General features: G+C 41.5%; 1 protein-coding gene across 1 annotated transcript; it reads right to left on the minus strand.

The window, feature by feature from the left end:
- Positions 1 to 301: 301 nt before the first annotated feature.
- On the minus strand, positions 302 to 20290 carry Ctso (cathepsin O). The gene is made up of 8 exons (XM_032898196.1): positions 20156 to 20290; positions 11646 to 11751; positions 10951 to 11090; positions 9352 to 9519; positions 8076 to 8197; positions 3262 to 3425; positions 2485 to 2577; positions 302 to 582 (listed from the first exon to the last, which is right to left on the minus strand). Exons 1-8 carry the CDS (start codon positions 20261 to 20263, stop codon positions 548 to 550), a joined length of 936 nt encoding a protein of 311 aa, XP_032754087.1. The 5' UTR covers positions 20264 to 20290; the 3' UTR covers positions 302 to 547.
- Positions 20291 to 20592: the final 302 nt, after the last annotated feature.

Genomic DNA, 20592 nt, shown 5'->3' on the forward strand with positions numbered 1-20592 from the left:
TTGTGCATAGTTGGTCTACTGTCTAGAGTAAGCTTCACTTGCCGAGATGAAACCACTGATATTTCAAATCTGGACGCATGGCACTCCATTTCAGAAGGCCACTGTAATTGTGAGGTACACACCACATCAGGTTGGGAGTTCTTATAGAAGAGCTAATCTAAACCTGGTGATTATAAGTCACAAAGGAAAACACATTCTCATCACTTCTTTGACTCAACCTGACCAAAGTACTTCATTAGAATAGATAGCCAGAAAGACAATAAGCTAGCAAAAATGCCATCTGCTCCCAGACGGGGGATACTATGTGACTTCTGATCCCACTAAACTCTCAGAGGTATGGACTGTCCCACAGATTCCGTTGATCAGTCAGTGTGCTGGGGGGATTTCCTAGGAACTTCGGCTGTCCATCTCTTGGCAAAAATAGAATGTCCTATGTTGCTTTACAAAATGCCAGTTTTCTCTTAGAATCTGTCTGTAGATGAGTTGTTGAAACCCGAAGCACATCATTTTAGTAGTTGTCTCATGAAGAATACAAAACACTCCATGATCACACGAAGACAGCAGCAACAGAGTCTGCAATGCCTGATCCAAAGGATAAAAAAGGATAAAAAGTATTAATAGCAATCAATGTCCTCTGTAATTTGCTTTACAATTTGATTTTTCACTTATGTTTAGAATGTGTTAGTGCTCACTAACAAAATAGCAGTTATGTCTAGCTGTCAATAAATGCAAGGCAACATTAAAGGCAAACACTGGAAGAGACACTTAAAATTTTCATTCCAAAAGTCAAGCCACAATCCTGCTTGCCAGCTGCATATGTGAACATATATAAGATCTGTGCTGCCGTGATGTGTATCTGCTAAGGAATAATTCTATTTCAAATAGCTTATGGAATTATTTCAAAATTTCCAAAAATGTGACTTCTTATATTAAGAGTTTACTACATTTTAATAAAACATAAGTGTTTAGGCTCTCTTGGTGCATCAGAATATAGAACGAGCCATCACAGTGAAAGCGCGAAGACCCCATTTGGAAACGGAATTTCATTTTATTGACCAATATTTTTGAATTTCCTTGGATTATGGAATAGTCTCTGCCTTTTACTGTTCATTGTAATAATGTGGACAGCCCTGGGTATACTATGCTCAGGACATATGCTCAGGAGGCATTTGGATCCCAGGGCAGTCAGTAACCCGAAGGCCTCTGGAGACGCAGACTATGAAGGCAGATAGAGGGAAGAAGACGTCTGAGAGGTGAGGAAAGACGGAGCCACGGAGCCAATTATGAACCACACCTTCATTGTGTGCACTGGACTCACCGAACCACACATTTCGGTCAGAGCTTTGGACACAGTCAACTTTCAGAGCAGACTAGACACAGCTCCCTGCAGTTTACGAAGCCATGTGGGCCAGCAGGAGAGGATGGGCAGCAGTCTCTCAGCTGGGAGTGGCACAAGAGCAGCCATGATGCTGACTGAGACATAAGGGTCTGGGTGGCTGCTTTCGCTCTGTTTGGTTGGCTATTTCCAATATGGAAACCACTGAAGTGTCTAATAGGACAGGTTAGTTATTAACTTTTGCAAAGGCAATAGGCTCTACGCTATGTAGTAATCACTATCTTATAGTGGAACACCTACTCTCAAATTTTGCTGCAACTTTTTTTTCTCTGTCCTCAGAGCCATAAAAAGCCTGAACGTTGTGAAGATGTGTGTGCCACATGGTTAGAACTCATTACGATGAGAAATGAGTGTTTCTATGGCCTTTTAGTGAACTCTAAGCAGATGTGGAAACCATGATGGTTTTCCAGACCCAAATCTTACACTACAGTTCTGAGTACACGTTTCTGCATCAGTGGTAGAATACTAAACCACCTCTTTCCACCATTTGCTTTTTTGTTGGGTTTGCTGTACAATATAAAGGCGTCTGCCTATTTGGCAAACCTTGCAGTTACAATGGGCATTTTTTGTGAGCCTTTTCCAGGTAACAGGTTGCAAATCTGTACAAAAAGCGTGTTGTACAGATTTTCACACTTTAACACCAAGAAAACCTAATTCCTATTTTTTCCCTTGCCTTTGCTGTATCGGAGATCAAGTCCAGAGCCTAGAGCATGCTATGCAAATGCTCTACCACCCACCTATTGCCTTAGCTACTCTTAAATATCTTGATCAATTAGGGCAATTCATACACTATAAAAAGTCAATCGGGAGCAGGGACAGGTTCTAGGGTAGGTCAATAATCTAAATGGAGTATCAAAGTAGTTGATTTGTTAAATCAGTGTTTTATGTTTTAACACACACACACAATATTTTTTCATTTTTGTATGTGTGTTTAATAAAGCAGTATGAAAAACTTCATTTCTCACTAACAGGATAAGATTAACACCACAAAAGGACACTGAGCCCATTGTAAGCATTCATGTCATGTCATATATTCAAAGAGCCCTTCATATTTAGCCTGGAGTTTTCAACACAAATTCATGACTTACCACAAACATTACCTCCCATTTTCACGTGGGCATAGCCTTCTATTCCCCAGGAGTTTCCCCAGGAGTTTCGCACCATCCAATATGGAGTATTTCCTACAACGGTAAGATGGATGCTAAGACACTGTGGTAAACCCATATTGATTAGGAACAAATAGACTTCCTATGGCAATGTATTTGCTGTGAGAAGCACACTATGAAGACAAAGCGATGATGTGCATTGACTTTCTGTAAATTGTTTGCTGTAGGCAGCTCAGTAAGCCTGAACTGTGCTTATTCTGTCAGCCTATACAGCGGACTCTGAGTTCATTTTTTTTTTTTTTTATGACAGAGGCTAATAGGCCAAGGCAAATGCGTTCCCATGGAATTAGCAGGTGGAGTGTTAAACACGAATGATAAACTATCAGGTACTTCACTCCTGCCAACACTTAAACCCTAAATATCGCAGATGAAACATTCACTTTATGTGAATTTTAAATTATCAGTCGCTGACTAGGCTGTAGCTCAGTACTGGTCTTGTATATGAAAGCCACAAGATTAAATGCCTAGGACCACATGTACATCGAGAGAGAGGGAGGGAGGAAGGAAGGGAAAGATGAGATGAAGAGAGAGGGGGGGGGAAGGGAGGGAAGGAAGGAGGGAGGGAGAGATGGGGGAGGGGTATCAAAACCCAATTGAGCTGCGAAGACAATTCCATGAAGACCAGGAGCAGGCAACTTCAGGTAGTCTTAGTTATGAGCCCCATGTGAAGAGGGATTTGTTGAGCTAGTACATACATACCTGTTTTATCAAAGCCTGTGATGAGAACTGCGTGGTTTGCCTCCCCACTGGAGCAGTGATGCTGGATTATGCCCCCCAGATAATCCTGCCAGCTCACTGCATCAACTATCACAACCAAAGGGCCGAAGGACAGTAGGGCTCTGGCCATTTCATCTTCTTGGTTACTACCAAAGGAAGATATATATATACATAGGTGAAGGATTAGCTTTTATGGTAAAAGTAAAAATGATATTTCAAATCTGTGTTAAATCGCTATATGTTTGAAAGCGATCCCAAAAGTTGTATGCACAGATATTAAAATCCAAGAGAAGTTGACATCCAGGACTGTATGGTACTAAAGGATATTAGGAGCTCACCCTCTTTCCATATCTTTTGCTATGAAATATTTCCATTTTGCAGTCCTCTCAGGGCCCAGGACTTTAGGTCCTCTAGATGTTTAACACATATTCCAATCATCATGAAACACAGAAGAGAAACTCTGCATTCCTCTGGGAAGATTTCCAGGAAATAACTCTTTTGGGTGTGTGGATCTCATTAGCCAGAACTCAGTTATGGAGCCAGCTCTGGCTTATAAGGAGATGTGGAAAAATGTTTTGTATTCAGGAAACAAAGCATCCCATTAAACTGCAGGGTTCCTTTTAATAATAGAGTGTAAAGTTTTGATAATGGAAAATACTTTGACATCTCTAGAGATGAATATCTGAAAGACAACAGGATCCACTTTTGTCAGTGAATGTTAAATGCTGGGATTACAAAGAAGGCTGACTCAGAGAAGCACTGGAAGAGGTGTCAAAAACAAAAAGGAAATTTCAGGATGCCAGGAGAACTAGGTGCTAGGTTACCAAGATTGCAAAGCAAACAGTTGTTACTTTTACAATTACTGGTTTATAGTAAAATCTAATGTTACACAACATTTGGCTGTCATCCATCTTAAATGTGTGTGATCAAACCACTAACTGTTTACATCTTTCAAAGGCCAGCCCGTGGGTGAAGGGTACTGAAACCATGGTATTGACAGTTCAGGCTGTAAAGATAGCATGTGGTGGTTTATTGCTACCACAAGCTATGAAGGATTAGCAGCTTTCAGAGTAAATGCTTCCTTACCGTGCCCGCTGCAGCATGTTTCCAGCAAGGGGAGAGTCTACAGATGAAGGCTGTCTGAAAGCCTGTCAGTGTAATTGACTACAACAGAAATGGTGACTGCACTGTGCATAAGGGGTCTTTCAAAATATTACCTGAGATCCAGCTTTTACACTTGGAAATTTTCCTCTAATGCACAGAGGCATTCCAAAAATACGGGGAGCGAGAGGAATATAAAATTGTAAAAGTTCCCATGCCCAAAGACTGGCATCAGATTTCTCAAATACTGGGTTCAAACCCACCTGTATACTGTAGTTATACCCATCTTCCACCCATACAGCACACAAGTATGAAATTATAGAATTTAATAGACTGAATGTCGTGTGGTGTGTCTAGCATTAGTTTTCATTCTATATAATAAATCTATAATAAATCTTATAAGGTTTACTCAAGCCTTATAACCTTTCTCTGCCTTCTCAGTAACCCAAGAACTAATTCAGTTCACCTTAGGTTGTAGTATACAATACAACCTTTTTGTCTTAAAATTCTTTGAATATGTTGTAATTCATATATATTGTCTATATTTATCCGAAAACAATGGTCCCCATCTATTTAAGAAAACAAAGGATGCATGTTAAGTCCCTCTCATCAATAATCCAGTTTAAGGGACACCTGGAGAGATGCTAAAGATTCGGGCAGAGAAGCCTCAGAATGCAACCATTCTTCAGTGCCAGCTAGGGAGTCACTGGAATAATTTAGCAATAATCTTGCCTAGAGCAGGATGAGGTCGCATAGAGAAGGTGCTACCAGATTCGACATAAGCTAGCCCATGGTCATGACCCTCAGATACCTGCTCCATTTGATCTTGGATATCTGATCAAGTAACACTGACGTTATTTCTTTTGCAGAGAGTGTGACTTTCTCCAAGTTAAACCCTGTGGCCTGCACTATCTATGTTCCCTCCATCAATTCCATATGAACTATATCGCCAAGAGCCAGTGTAGACTTTCATATGCTTACATTTTATTCCACAAATCAACAGCTTATAAAATCTATAGTCCTCAAAGAACAGCCTTAAATTTTCTTGTCACCAGGTTTATTATTTAAGGCCAATACTCTCTATTATTGATATCTGGATATCATCTCTTCTTCTTGAGAGTTTGGTGTGATAATACGCCCTGTCCTGTGCCTGGACCCCCTGCATGGCACAGTCACTTCCTTCCCTTTGGTTATCTGCACAGCAGTTCACACAAGCCAGTTTGAGTCATCCAAGCCCTGGATCTGAGGAACAATTGTCCATGGAAGACAGCTAGCTTGATGCTATTTTGCCTTAAGCCTAGGTGATGTTTGTATTTTGACTCTTCCCTCTTTGTTGATCTTTTCTGTTTCTCCACAGTGTCTTGTGGAGGATCAGGTGACTTACTGTGCCCTGAATGACATGCTTTGAAAATTAGACCATGAAAACTAGAGATTGGGATCTCAGAACTAGAGAGGGCTATGAACGGACTCAGAGGTGAAGAGGCATGACCTTCATCTCAGCCTTATAGTCCATAACCCAGTGACCCCGAGTCATAGGCTCACATCTGATGCAAGGAGTGATATAGACATGCCGGAGATCTGGACTCAAACAGATGAGGCAGAGACCAAGAAAGACCCTTGAGCCCCAGCTCCCAGTGCAGTAGTACATACTACTACTTCCCAGAAAAACCTGACCCTCTAATAAACCCAGGAATCATGACAGCATGATCACCTCTACCTCAGCGGCACCCTCATCTTAGGCTCTCATAACTGATTGATATCAGTTTTGATGAGGCCCAGAGTTCCTCAGCCATTGGCCTCAAGTCATAAATAAGATTATGCTGAAGAACAGAGTACTTTGCCTTATTGTCTCTCCTCCTCTCCCAGGCCAAGGTATCTTGTGGCCACTGCCCACTTCTCTCAACTGTGCTGATATTTCCTTGCCACACTCTGCTTGCCTGAGACATCCTTGCCGCACTCTGCTAATTCAATTTTTTCAATTTTTCACTCCCTAAAGCCTAGACTCTCCCATCAAGACATGTGCACTACCAGCTCCTCGTGAGATGAATATACCCCAATTCTCACCCCATACTCTTTACTCCTGTGCCAGGTCCCCATGTGCGGGGCTTGATCCATGGGAGACACATTGGTCTCCTCATGCTGTGCAAACATGCTAGGCAGGCCTCTGTCTCAGGAGCTGTGCACTCCTTTCCTCTGGTTGGAACAATACTCATGTCATGACCTTCATGAGCTCATTAACTCAAATTTAATAGCTCAGGAAGATTCCTCCAGGGCAGCCCTTTTTTTGGACTACATACTATCCTTTCCCCAAGTGGATTACCTCCACTCCCTATGGAGACAGTGGCCAAGGTTCTTATAGCCAGAATCCTGTGCAACCAGCCATAGAGGAAAGGTTTTATTGTGAGTTCTTAGGGTCATGTTCACGTCCTTTGAAGCAGGAGCTGTGTTGACAATCTAGTGTTCTGGGCACATATACTTTCATTGAAAGGGCTATATTTTATTCAAAGATCTAATTTCAACCCTAATTGCAGTTATGTAGATGGCAGTGGGATCAAGCAACAGTAAGTAACCGGACACTCTATGCCTTTGTCTGAGTTAAATTCTTTTATTCCTTGTGATTTTTCAATTATAGCATAATAACCCAAAATACATTTAACAACAGTGTCTGCAGTTGCTTGCTTCTGCTGTCCAACTTCGTATTCTAAACGTCGCTTCTACTCATTTCTGGTACTAAACAGCCTAAAGAATTCTCTGGCCAGCCTTGTTTTTTTCATGTGATTTAAAGATGTTTTAATGACTGTTTACACTTGAACTCACCTAGAATCGCCTACTTTTCCATTTCCAGCACTCTTCTTGCCCTTTTGACAGACTTTAGTCATCCTGCATCACCATCACACTCGCTCTACCAGCATGCTACATATCTTATCGTCAGTGTTACACTCTTAGCTTCAAGTTATAATGTGTTTGGCTTGGGTTTTTCTAACAGTTGCTTACTTGAAAACTGCAAGGAATATAGTGTTTAAAGGGTTTCTTGGTATGAAATCTGGGAGTGATTATCCAAATCACTTGTATTCCATATCTAATCCAAATCCATTGTATTCCATACAATGGGAATTTGGACAGACTCAAATATTATGACTGAGAAAAGGTCTCACTGTTTTAGCATCTGAATTTTGTGAGTGGTGGTAGATATAACTTATAGCTTTAAACTCAGTTAAAAGATATTCATTTTAAATTTTGTATTTATAGTATGACTATGCATAGAAGAACACACAGATTCTCATTAATGGCCTTCTTTGACACACCACTGTGACCATCAGTTGAACTCGTTAGTAGGAAGTTGGTTCTGAACTGAGTGTGCAAGGGCACCTTCAACAAAGTCATTAATTCTGAAAACAGATTGTGCAGAAATATGAACACACACACACACACACACACCACACATACACACCACCACACACACACACCACACACACACCACACCACACACACATACACACACCACAACACACCACACACACACATACACACACACACACACACACACACACACACACACACACCACACACACACACACACACACACACACACACACACACACACACACACACACACACACACACACACACACACACACACACACACACACACACACACACACACACACACACACACACAGACACGTGTCAGTTACCTGAAGTCATATGCAGAAAAACCCTTGACTGAAACTCCAGATTGTGATGGAGGGAAGTAGCGACACAGGCCATTTTCTGCCTTGAATGGGTACTGTGAATCGGCCACCAACTTCAACTGTGTCTGGAGGAAACAGCCACAAAGTGTTCGTTCACTGCCAGTTGTCTGAAGGGTTCAGTACAGTTTATTTCACTGCAGCCAAAGAGGCCAGGCCTCACTGAAGCAGCTTGTGGGCAGTTTGGTCTTAAAATCCTGACTGAAATCACCAGGTACTTGTATCAAACATCCAAGAAAACAGGAGTCCTTAACTTTTAATTCTTTTTAATTCCTTCCCTCTCTAGAACCACCATATATATGTTAATAAAGTTTTGCCATCTTTTTGCTGAGGATGCACTAGGGCAACACACTTTCCTTCCAGGGCTCTGAAGACTCAGACAGCGATACTCTGTGGCTAGACAGTGGCCAAATAGTCTTCCCTGATATTATTGAAATATCTCTTGATGTGCTGCATTTCCTATGGTCGCCTGTAGGTCCGTGTGCTGAGCTTCTTCTAAGGGTCGAGGCACAGTCACTGTTTTCTGTAATGTGTCATCTAGAGCAGTCACTGGCCTATATGGTGAATGTGGATTGGGAGGTTTTGGGTTTGGACAACACTTTTGACTTTTACAATGGTCCCTTATTTTCTCACTTCATGCCACTGGTACTGGATGTGGAAGAGTCAGAGAGGAAAAAAATGACAAAACCAGACTGTGACAAAGGGCTTCAGTGGGATGTGAGGGGCTCGACATGCATTTTTATCTGGCTTGGTGACATGATTCCAACTTCCCGTGCACATTTCTTCATCTATAGCTCCAAAGCTAGCTGACCTGTGCTGTCCCTTCTAATGTCTTTCAGGACAACCATGGAGACCAGTGCCTGAATGTTTTAATGTCTGTGAGAAATTATATGACACATTTCCATGGGAAAATTAAGAAAAGTGAAGAAATCTTTATAACACCTTTCTGAAAATGTATTTAAGATGTCTTCACCCCTTGATATACTGATAGCTAATTTGCTTGGAAGCCATTACTTCTAGTATCGTCAGGGTCTGAGCTCTGGCCTAACACAAGCCTGGCCTTGGTTTGATTCCCTACAGTATATCTTTTTCCTGATTAAGTCATTCAAGCATTGTCTATTTAGATTTCTGAACACTGAACCTTGCTTAATACAGGAGCGACTGGATTCTGTGAACACAGCACGTGCGAGGAAATCAGGGAATATAAAGCAGATATGATTACCTCATTTAGCCAGCTCAAGGCACCGAGAGGAGAGCCACCGCGGCAGCCATAATTATTAAAGGAGCAGTCAATGACCTGCTGCACGCTCAGGTAATCCAGGGGTTTCCCTTGGATCGCACCAGCTGACTCTACTGCACTGACCACGCTGAAGGCCCAGCATCCTCCACACTGCTTGGAAGACAGGAATAGTGAATGCTCACACACAGTACCTAGTTAAATGTATCAGTGTCTCTAGATACAGTCATATATAGATATTAATAGTAATAAAAAAGAAAGTTTCCAGAAAGCAGTAACCTATAAAATAAGCATTCATTCAAAATGAGACTAAAATTCTCTCTTGTGCATGGCCATCACATTATTTATTAAAACTAACTCGTAATGTCACTACTGCAAAGTAAGTAAGCCAGGCTAAAGAATTAGGGGTGGTCAAGAAAACACTTGGAAAGAGGGTTGTTTTATGATTAGTCGGTAACTTCTGCTTATGAATCACTGCTTCTCGGGAGAGAATAAATGGGTTCTAAGGAAAGGAGGTGTCCCTAGGAGCAGAATAGAAGCCACATGAAAGTCTGTACACTCCATATAAATAGCAAGGAGGGAGGAGGGAGGGAGGAGGAGGGAGGAGGGAGGGAGGGAGGAGAGGGCAGGCTAAGAAGTTGAAAACTTAGCACAATCATAAGACCAAACTATATTCTGCAGAACTAGCACACGGAAGTCTTGGGTGTACTTGTGTGGTGATGCTCTGAACAACACTATGTATTACAAGTCACACCCATCCCACACAGTGCTGCTATTTTCTTTCTTACTTGAAAACCACCCCACAAAACTTCCCTCTCAGCACCCATATCGGAGAGCATACTGTGGGTCCTTCTCATGCTACATTCCACTGACATTTTTATATCCTCTGTTGTGATTATTAGTTTGTTGATCCTTCAACAAGCAAACCCAAAAAGTATTGCTTTGTTTATTAGGGTTTTTAAAATTTGTTTTAAAAGTGTTTCAAAACGTTTTTAAGCACTATGACGTAATCTGGTCGTCCCATATCCACTCTCACTTTACCATGAAAGTTGGACAGAGCTGATCTGTAACAAGTGTATGTAGCCTTGAAACTACAGTGCCAGCACTTCTAGGGACACGGGTTGGGTGATATATGACGTTAAAAGGAGTGAGCATGCAGAACTTGTTTTTTGACAGAGCTCAGAGGATGACGTGAGGATTATAAATCCAGACACTGTGACTAGATTCATTTCATTCTCTGGTGCACTTTCTTTTTCAATCACGTACTCAGCCAGTAACTCTGTTTACCTTCCAGATGTTAGTCCCCAGTTTGCATAGTAGTGTGGCTACTGGGATATATCTCGGGTTATACATGCACAAAGGGCAATGGTTATAGATAGCATAGTACACCCAGGCAGGTTTCAAAGTCAGAACTAGATAACTATCTCTCCTCCATCACAGAGCCTTCTCTTCTGTTTTGTTTAACTGAGGTATGGTTTTATGTTAAAAAACAAAATCATGGGTTTCCTGGCAAGTTCGACTGAATTTGACCTTACGTACGTTCTAATGCTTAGACAACAAAGAGCAAACTGATGCCGTGCTTACCATCTTTTGGTTTCTTACGTGATTTACAACATGCTTGTCCCTCCAGTCAAATCTCAATGGCAAAGACACATTGGGGATAGGTGTCTGTCCTTTTGCTGGGTATCTGGGAGCCCAGGCAGGTTTGCTGCCCAAATACAAAGCTAGGCAGAAAGAAGAAGACACCATGGAGAAAGTATTAGGTGAAGGGCTTCTCCAGGGATGTTTTGTGGGAATAACTTGTCAAGCAAAACCAGTCACTACCTCACCAACCTGTCACTTGAGATTTTTCCTCAGTGCTTTTCTGTAACAGGGAATGCATTTTACTGAGAGCTGTGAATGCAAATTTCAGCAATGGGACTGGAGCTGATGTAACATGACTTGCTTGATAGAATTAGGCCACTCATGAAAAATGTGTATAATTGACATTGTTTCTTTTATTATTACCCATAAAACCATGAATATTCTAAACAGAATTGGTGCTAGACAATGATCAGGATGATGAGACACTTGAGGATTGCAGCTACTTGGATGTGTATCTAAATATATTTAGTTCTTAAACAACAGTTAGTAGAAAGTAGTCCTTAATTCCCTTCCCTTATGTTTAGCACATGGTACATACTTCAAAGTTGGCATTTAAAAATATCAAATTATACTACTCCTTAGTTAGATAAAGAGTTAAAATCAGGAAATTAATCAATAGTACTGCTAGACCTTACCTTTAAACTCTTCAGGAAACAAGTAAGAAAACTGATTTACTCCATAGAAGGCAGTGGAGTTGTCATGAGGGAAAGAGTTCAAGTATCGGTGTCTGTTAAGGCTTTCCTGAAATAACAAAAACAAATTTTATACATCTCCTACTTCAGTTTTCTGAAGTCATAAACTAACTCAGGGGTAGTTTTGGGTGCAAATGTCAAACCTGGTTTTTAGGCTTGGCAAAATGTGAGTATGCATCTGTCATTCTTCTTCCCCACACATGCCGAGACTATCACACTCACCCCTTTTAAAGCGTTGACAAGCACTAGATACTGGTGACACACTATAATTAAATAATTATGCATAGGAAATGTGCCTTCCATGCATTTGCTTTTCTCTGTGTAGAGTAACAAAGACTGAAAATGGACTAAGTTGATAAACGAATGAAGAACTCCCATTCTCTTATGCTGAATCTAGGATTTTCATTTGGGCCAAAAGGTTTTACAAAAGACTCAGTCCTAGGGGTCTCCCAAAAAGAAGGTCTGGTTTTCCTACCTAGCTGGAAGAAAAAAATGTAACCATAACTCTGTATTTCATCATCTTAGGTTTGCTTTTTCTATAAATATTCTTAAATTTCCCAACACTGGCTTGTCATGTGTGCTACATGAGATTTGAGGGACCACTTCTCTGTGCTAGCTTGTGTACATACTGACTTCTGCACTTAATTTTTTTTTGTTTATGACTTAGAAACCAGCAAGCAAAACCAGGACAAGGTTATCATGTGCTATGTGACCTGCACTGAAGACACGACTAGAACACATTAGCTCCCGTGAAATGTCATACGGCCTCCTCTTAATAGCCTTCGTTGGTTTTCAGCAACATCACAGTTGAGTCTCAGCACGGTCTTGCTTAACTCTCTCTAACGACCAGAAGGACTGCTAACCAGTGAATTTTAGAAGTCCTTTTGAGTTTCAGGATCTTCCTTGTGGTGAAGCAATGCTTTGACTGTAACCCACAGAAATACATCCAAAAATAACACTAAATTTATAAGGGACTTTTGCATGAAGAATGACGACACAGGCCAACAGGGGGTAACTGCAAAAGAATTTACAGGAATCCCTCAGAAGATAGTTGATGACTTTCCTAAGCAAGAGAAGACAGGGCAGGACTGGAGAAGGCAGGAGGTTTGGAACCCGTGGCAGTCAAGAGCATATGCGGCTGTGGGAACTTGTATGGTAAACCTCCATCTATGGGAGCTGAGCTGCTGGGGGCTGAATTGTCAGGAAGCCACTGAAGGAAGCTGCTGTTGCCATGGTGGCAGACAGCTGATGCCCGAGTACTAGGGTTTGCTCTACAGGGCAGACACGGGGAGTCTTCTGATAGATTACTGTTGATAACAGCCACTTGATGACCTGCACAGGAAACAAACAGACAGACAGACAAACAACAACAAAACCAGGGCTTATGTCACAGTTCTCTCTGTTTTTCTCTATAATTCAAGGTCAGCGCTATGCTGCAGTCAACAGCTGATACTGGTCCTTCCCGTTCTCTCCTAGATATTCGCGTAGGACGAGGGTAAAATGTGGAAATAACTCATAAATTACCGATATCAGGCAGGAAAAAGCTATGATCACAGTGTTTCTGGAATTAGGGATCTAATTATTTTGGCAACTTTATGTCAATAAATTTTACAACTTCTATGAAATTAAGAAAACCTGCTTATGAAACAGATTACAGAATATGGAAGAAATAGAAACCATGAACTTCATCAACTCACAGCATTAAAACTGTAATAGAAATTTGACCCAGAAAGAAAACACTAGATCCAGATGGCTTCAATAATTAATTCACAAATATGAGAGAAAACAAAGAGAAAGAATACCTTGCAACTTAAAGAAGACCAATGTGACCTTGAGTCAAAACCAGAAAAGGGCATCCCAAGAAAACAGGACTACACGTGAATAACTCTCTTGACTACAGAATTGTTACTGAAATATTAACAAATCAAACCCAACAGCGCTCAGACAGACAATATGTCATGATCAAGTGGAGCGGATACATGAAGGGCGCACAGATTAGCACAGGAAAACATTAGCATAAGGAATCACTTTAGCAGAATAGGGACAGGGAGTTCTTCCATAAGACAGAGTGTGTTGCTTGGGACTTACAGCATGCTTGGGGTTTGTAAAGCTCAATAGATCTGGTTGCCAAGTAGAGTAACAGTATTAAAAGAAAACAATATAAGATTGATCCATTTTAAATACCAGTAGACTTAACTGTAAATGATTAGAAGACATTTGCCAGACCTGCTCTAAGATACGCTTCTCACAGCGGCACCAGCAGCCCATGTAGGGCTCCTGTGAGGTCTCCTTCACTTGCTACACCCGATACCAGTTGCAGACTTCCATGTGTCATTGTTGTCACCCCTGCAATCACTCCTGCCTTTCACAGCCCTCTAGAACTCTGCCAGGTACAGTCTACTTAGCATTGCTGATGTCTTGAAAAAAACAAAAAACAAAAAGTTCTGTGTCATTCCCTCAATACTCTAATCTCCCTCCTTTTAACTCTAGGAACACTCAAAACTCCTCCCTACCAGATTCTGAGGAATCATAATTCTCCTAGGTCCCTGTGCACATAAACATGCACAAGCTTGAGGTTTGAAATAAACAGAAATAAATATCTTACCATCAAAATGCAATCTAAGGGTACACATTCAATCTCTCTGTGCCCCACTGTCTTCACTGACAAATTTGGAATTTGGTTACTAGCAGAATATAAGAAATATATATATATACACACACACACACACACACACACACACACACACACACACACACACACACCTCACAGCAGAATGACTGTCCAATTAAATATTCTCAAGCTCTATCTTCATTCTTAAAGGCAGATCATTATAGAAAACTTCATTCAAAGTCCATGCTTTCACCTCGCTTAGGCTAGAGTGCAGCAAGTGTTTCCCTGTGGTGCTACAAGTGAAGACTGGCTAGCTAGTGCAAGCAATCTGCCAACGTACTCATAGTAGAGCAATGACGACAGAACAGGCTATCCTGGAGCATTCATTCCTCTATTAGAACTCAATGCTAGCTTTCACCTAACATGAGGCTTACATCGTTTGAAATTGTAGTTCGTTTCTGGGGTTTTCTGTTCTTTCAATTGGGTTTTCACTTCTGACTGTTGAAGCAAATGTCTCACAGCTTGGCAGCAGTGAATGTGCATGTGTCTCCTCTCACTGCATCAGTAGCCTGTGTCTTGGGACAGAGAGCAGGGAATGGTGACTTAGTGAGTTCCAACATAGAGGAGCAGGGGCTATGATGGATAGCAGGTACATGGTAACTGTCTCTAAAGCTACATGCTATTTTCAAATGCAAGATCTAAGCCTTTAGCTCTGGGCATTGGGGTAGAATCTGGGTATTACACATGTGAAGCACACGTTCTACCATTGAACAGCACCCCAGTTCTTAGATTTGAATCACAACAGCATTTAAGAGGGAAAGACACGAAGAGGAAGTCGGACAGTCCTTATATAAGAAAAATTAAGCGGATGAGAAGAGCCTTTCACCAGACACAAGGGGAAGATAACTACAGTAACCTACTTTCTATTTTAATTGACTGATGTACAATGAGATAGCTGATGCCTTAGTGAAAGATAATTTAAGGATAAAGAATTTGAGGAGAATTTCCAGTTTTTATTAAAAAATAGGGGAAAACTTGACTCTTTGAGTTTGATAGGTTCCACTCATCTTCAAAGCTCTCTAATCAACACTGCATCTTAAGATCCCGACTCTAGAAAACTCTGTCTTGCTACCCTGAAAATGACTTCTGACAGCCAAGTTTCTTCTACATTTGCCAGTTACTGAACCTTGCTTTTGTATACGTCTATGCAGGCATGCATAAATTTATAAACATGTATGTATTATGCATAAGCATGCATGTACCTGTGTGTGTATGTGTGCAGTTACGCATATGCATGCAGCATGTAGCATACATGCTACACTCCAAAAGAAAAATTTAACTTTGTGATAATCTTAAGTAATCTCTTCCTTATTCTAATTTGCTGCTTTGCTGGCCTAGCAAAGTTGTTTCAGGAGTGCTTGGAAATGCTTCCACAGTCAGAAAAAACCACAATGTTTACTGGAAGTCAGAAGCAGAAAGGGCTGTTTCCATCTGGTCCAGATAAAAGATGGCTCTGCAGATAAGGGACCTAGTTTTAACATTCCGCAGAAAACATTTTTCTGGGAAATCAGAAAGCCACCACTGGTATCTTGACTATCCAAACCTTTCCAACTGGGAGAAACAAAGTTGCACAGGATTGTTTTATGACAGTTGACAGTACAGATCTCTACAACTAGAAACCCATGGGGTGTTGGGAAGGTCCATGATCTATCCCCTAGAGAAGAACAGTGAGAAAATTTTTTTCTTGCTGGTTGTTAATATAAAGAACAAATTCAGATATACACATCTTTTTCTCTCATGGGTTTGAGAGCATCTGGAGAAAGAAGCAAATTCTGAGGACCAATTTCTTGGGTTTTTTGTTCTCTAAGAGAATGTTCATAGCTACCAAGCACAGTTGAGCGATAGGAAGATTAGCTAAACCCAAGTGCTGTTCTAAGTAAGTTCTTCGAGCTACTACCTCTGCAGGAAGTACTTGCTCTCTTCGTCTTCTCGTCTCAGATTAATAAACGGAGGCATAAATGGGTATCTGCTTTTCCTAAAGTCATGGAACCAGCACCCGATATGTGGGTACAGCCATTCAACATGTAAGGCACAGGCAGGAGGGACAGCCACATTGTGGGGCTTTGTGTTGATTCTATTAGAGGAGAAGGCCATGGACATTGGATGTCTTTTCCCCAGGGCTATCTAGGCGTTTTTGTAGGCACTCTCGTTTACTGTTTTCTACCAATATAAGCGAAGATATTCCTTTCCGATGATGATTCCATTCGTACCACATGCCTTTCATCTATTCATGCTTCAAAATCAGAGATAAGTTTTTCATTACGTACCAAGGCTAGTCTTGAATGCCATGTCTCCAGTGACTCTCCTCGCTTAGCTTGTCAAGAAGCTAGGGGTGCATGAAGTCACCATTGCCCATCTTGTAAGGTCATTTTCTTTTACCATTCTGAGCTCATTCTTTGTTAGGCTTTGATCTTATCAGCCCTCACTGGCAAACCTTAAAGTGCAGTGGGTAAGAAATCAGTTCCACGTATGCATGGAAAATGTTCTCTCTGGAAGGTCGGGTAAATCTAAGCAAGAACAAATATACACAGACTGCACTCAACATGGAATCATTGCTGGGAATTTCTCTCAAGACATGGGAATGGTAAACCTCAGATCCAGAATTCCCAGGGGATTAATATGTTATCCCTTATTAGAAGAGGGACTTTTTACTTGTCCTTTAATAATTGAGAGAATCTATTTTCTAATGCACAGGACTTCCTACTGCTTTTTAGAAATGAATTCTAGTATTCTACATATATAACATGCTGTTTATTTTCAGCATACATTAGATAAAGTTGTTTCCAGCTTCCCCAGTACTGTATCTACCGGGGTGACATGTGTCAGTGAAGTATAACTACTTGGAAGCCTCCACATACATTATTCTTCAATGTGTCATGAAGGACATCTATATCAGTTCCTAACACAGGATAATTGATAAATTAGGACAAGGAGATGGTCAGAAGGATAAATGAACAAACATGATCTCATCTAAGATTTTTTTCACTTAGACAATGTGTGCTTTAAGCTAAAAACATCACCGGAAAGATGTCTGTGGAACGGTATTGTCTACTCTCGAAGTCACCTCTTCATGGCAGTTCTCAAACAGCCATGCATGAGGTGTACTTGGAAGAGGTAACACAGATATCTGGGGCTCATCATAAGTGCTCGTTTAAACATGTTATAATAATCTACTTATATATAAATAATCTTGGACACAGAGCTTAATGAAGACGTAGCATGAGCCATCACAGTGTTGAAGGAAAGCTCCTCACTGTGCCTGTGAAGCTGCATACTCAGTGGCATATCAAGATTATTCAGAATGAAGTAGGAAGAGAACTCTTACGGAATCCATTGATCTCTCTATAGCCTCTCATGTCCCCCTAGGCTAAGAATGCAGACTGGTTTTGGTGACTGGTGGAGGGCAATTCGGGCCCTGGCATTTCCCTCTTGTTTCCCTGCTGCAGAGAGACAAACAGGTCTCCTCTATGGCAGGTTCCATAGGGCACCTTGCCTCCAAAGGTACAAAGTCACAGCCAAACATGGACAGAAACATTAAGGAAACACAAAGTTCTCCTCCACTTAAGTAGGCCACCTGAGGTTTTATTTGTGACAGTATCACAAAGCTGAGTCTCTCATCTGCCTTCCTCAGGAAAAGTGAAGGTAAAGAGAAGAGAATCAGCCAATACTCACAGGAGACCAAGAGCAGAAAGCAAAGTCTACCTCGTGGGAGTGTGAGTGCCCTTCCTTTCCTTTTCCTTCAGGTAGCATGTAAGGCATCCCATAATAAGCTATGGAGAAGCGTTGACTCATTGAATAATAATGAAATGGTAGCTGTTAGGGCTGCTGTTTGTTTTCCTTTAAGGAATATTCGGTGGAATTTAGAGTACTTCCTTACTCAATTTTACTTTATAGCATAATTTAAAATGTTTCACTTCATTGTGAAACAAAAGAACTTTGTAGATTCTGTACACAATGTGCCTTGTAAGAAAACATAGACTCTCCAATCAAGGAATTCAACAGTGGAAACAATTTTGTTAAAATGAAGCTTTTCAGACTTACAAGCCAGTTTCCCTTATCATATATTTTAATTCATACAGGGGGACTCACAATTTGTAGCTATTGTTTAAGGACTAAATTCTCAGAAAACTGGTCATCTAACTTAGCAGGCAAATTCCTGCTACCAGGAACTGCTTGGAACACGGTTTTGGTGTTTTTAACCTGAAGTTTTAAAAATGTAGTAAGATTTTTATGTGTTTTCTTCAACTTCCAACCTTTAACTTCCTAGATGGATCCTTGGTTGCATTTCTCTTCAAAAGAGTGGCATTTTCTAGACATTTGTCTGGGGGCTTCAATTTCCTCATGAGTAAAATATGAGTAGGCATGTAAATTGCATTTCACACACATCTATTTTGTAATTTATCAGTGACTGTGACTGTAATCTTGACTGTACATTTACTAGGTTTGGGAATATCCATGGAAATAAACCTTTGGGCCGAATCTGAGGATGCTTCTAGATGGGTGTAACTGGGGTAGGAAACCCACCGTAAACTAGAGAGACACTGTGTCAGGTGATGGGGTTCTGGACTGAATAAAGATGGGAAAATGAGCTGGGGTACAGTATCCGTGTCTTTCCTTTCCTGGATGTTGATTTAGTGTGGACAGGTGCTCCACACACATGCCACCATGACACCCCCATCATGACAGACTGTCCCCTGAAGTGTGAGCCAAGGTAGACCCTTCTTTAAATTGCTTTTGTTGGCAACCTCGCTTTATTTCAGCCAGGAGGAAAGAAATTATACACTTACATCGTTGACCTTCAACATTCAAGATTAAAAAAAAACTATTTAGCCAATAAACACATTGTCAACACCCATGATACTGACTACTTCACCCCAGTGGGTCTAGTTCATCAGCAGATGAAGTCAAGAACAGGTCTCGGTAACACATAGGCCAAGGACTTTGGCGAGAAATAGTGCTTCTGATAACAAGAAATGAGCTTAAAAGTAACAAAGGGAGCAAAAAGGGCACACGTTTTGATCTGAGTACAACACAAGGGTAGCTGAAACCAACTTCTCAGGCCAAAGAGGACAGCGGAAGGAAGCTGAGCTATGAAGCCCCATAGAAATCTCAGAAAACAACAGGAGGCCCCAATTAAATGGCCCATGAGCAGCATCCTTGAATTCAGACAGACTCTGAGTCAGAACAGATGAGTTTCCTTCTCTAATAAAATTGTGATGGCATCTTTTCAGATTTAAAAACCTGTCAGATAGCATCACCTATAGCAGCTGAGGCCGAGTGTGAATCCGCATTCCAGCCAGTTTCCCTGGTTACTGGGGAAAATGTATCCGCGGTTAGCTACTCGGTCCATTTCAGAAAGAAATTGGATTACTATGAAAACTTTTTAAAAGCAATAAAGTCAGAGAGAACGTCATAGTAAAGTGGTAGACAGTGGATGGATAAAGGACAGAGAATCATTTATCCATCTTCGAAGTCTCTCAGAATCAAGAAGCTGCTCCTGGCATTTGAACTTCCAGTCACAGGAGGGAGCTAGTGCCCTCTGCCCGCGACTTTCTATGAGACAGGTTTGGTGTGGGGAAAGCTTTGGAGTTGAGAGGGCACTTCTTCCCCTTAGCTTTGCCTTGAACATCTTTTAGTGCTTTGGGGCACAGCATACTAGTCCTTGCCTTAGGAAATCAAGGCTTTTAGGGAGCTGCTCTACTGGGGAAATGCGCGCTTGGAGTTTGGGTCCCTCCCTAGGAGCCCCGGGGCAGTGGACAAGTAAAGGGAGGGAACTTGGTACCCGCAAGGCAGCCGCCTCCCGCTGGGGGCTCCAAGGCCAGGTCCCGGCGACCCCGCGGCCGAGACAGCAGCAACACAGCAGCAAAAGGCTGGTCGCTTGAGGCTTCATCCCGGCGCCCGAGGTCCTCTGCGCCCAGTCCGCTTTCTCTTTCGGTTTCTCGGCTCCGCCCACTGCCTGAGTCGGGTGCCCGCCCTGAAGTAGAAAGCTGCCGGGGTCCCTGCTGTTCTGTTTGTTTGGTGCTTCTTGGGCTCATCATTGACCTTTAGTGCTGTTATTAAGCATTAAGGGTTTCCCTTTTATCTAATAAGAAAGTGAGCAAGGCGTGATTTATACAGCAGCCCGAAGAGACGAAACTCTTGTGTTTCCTGCCATCTGAGATTAAGCACATTATTTTTCTTCCTGTCGTTTCAAATTGAATATGTGTTCGTTGAATGTGT

Source organism: Rattus rattus, chromosome 3 (assembly GCF_011064425.1).
Source record: "Rattus rattus isolate New Zealand chromosome 3, Rrattus_CSIRO_v1, whole genome shotgun sequence".
Lineage (NCBI taxonomy): Eukaryota > Metazoa > Chordata > Mammalia > Rodentia > Muridae > Rattus > Rattus rattus.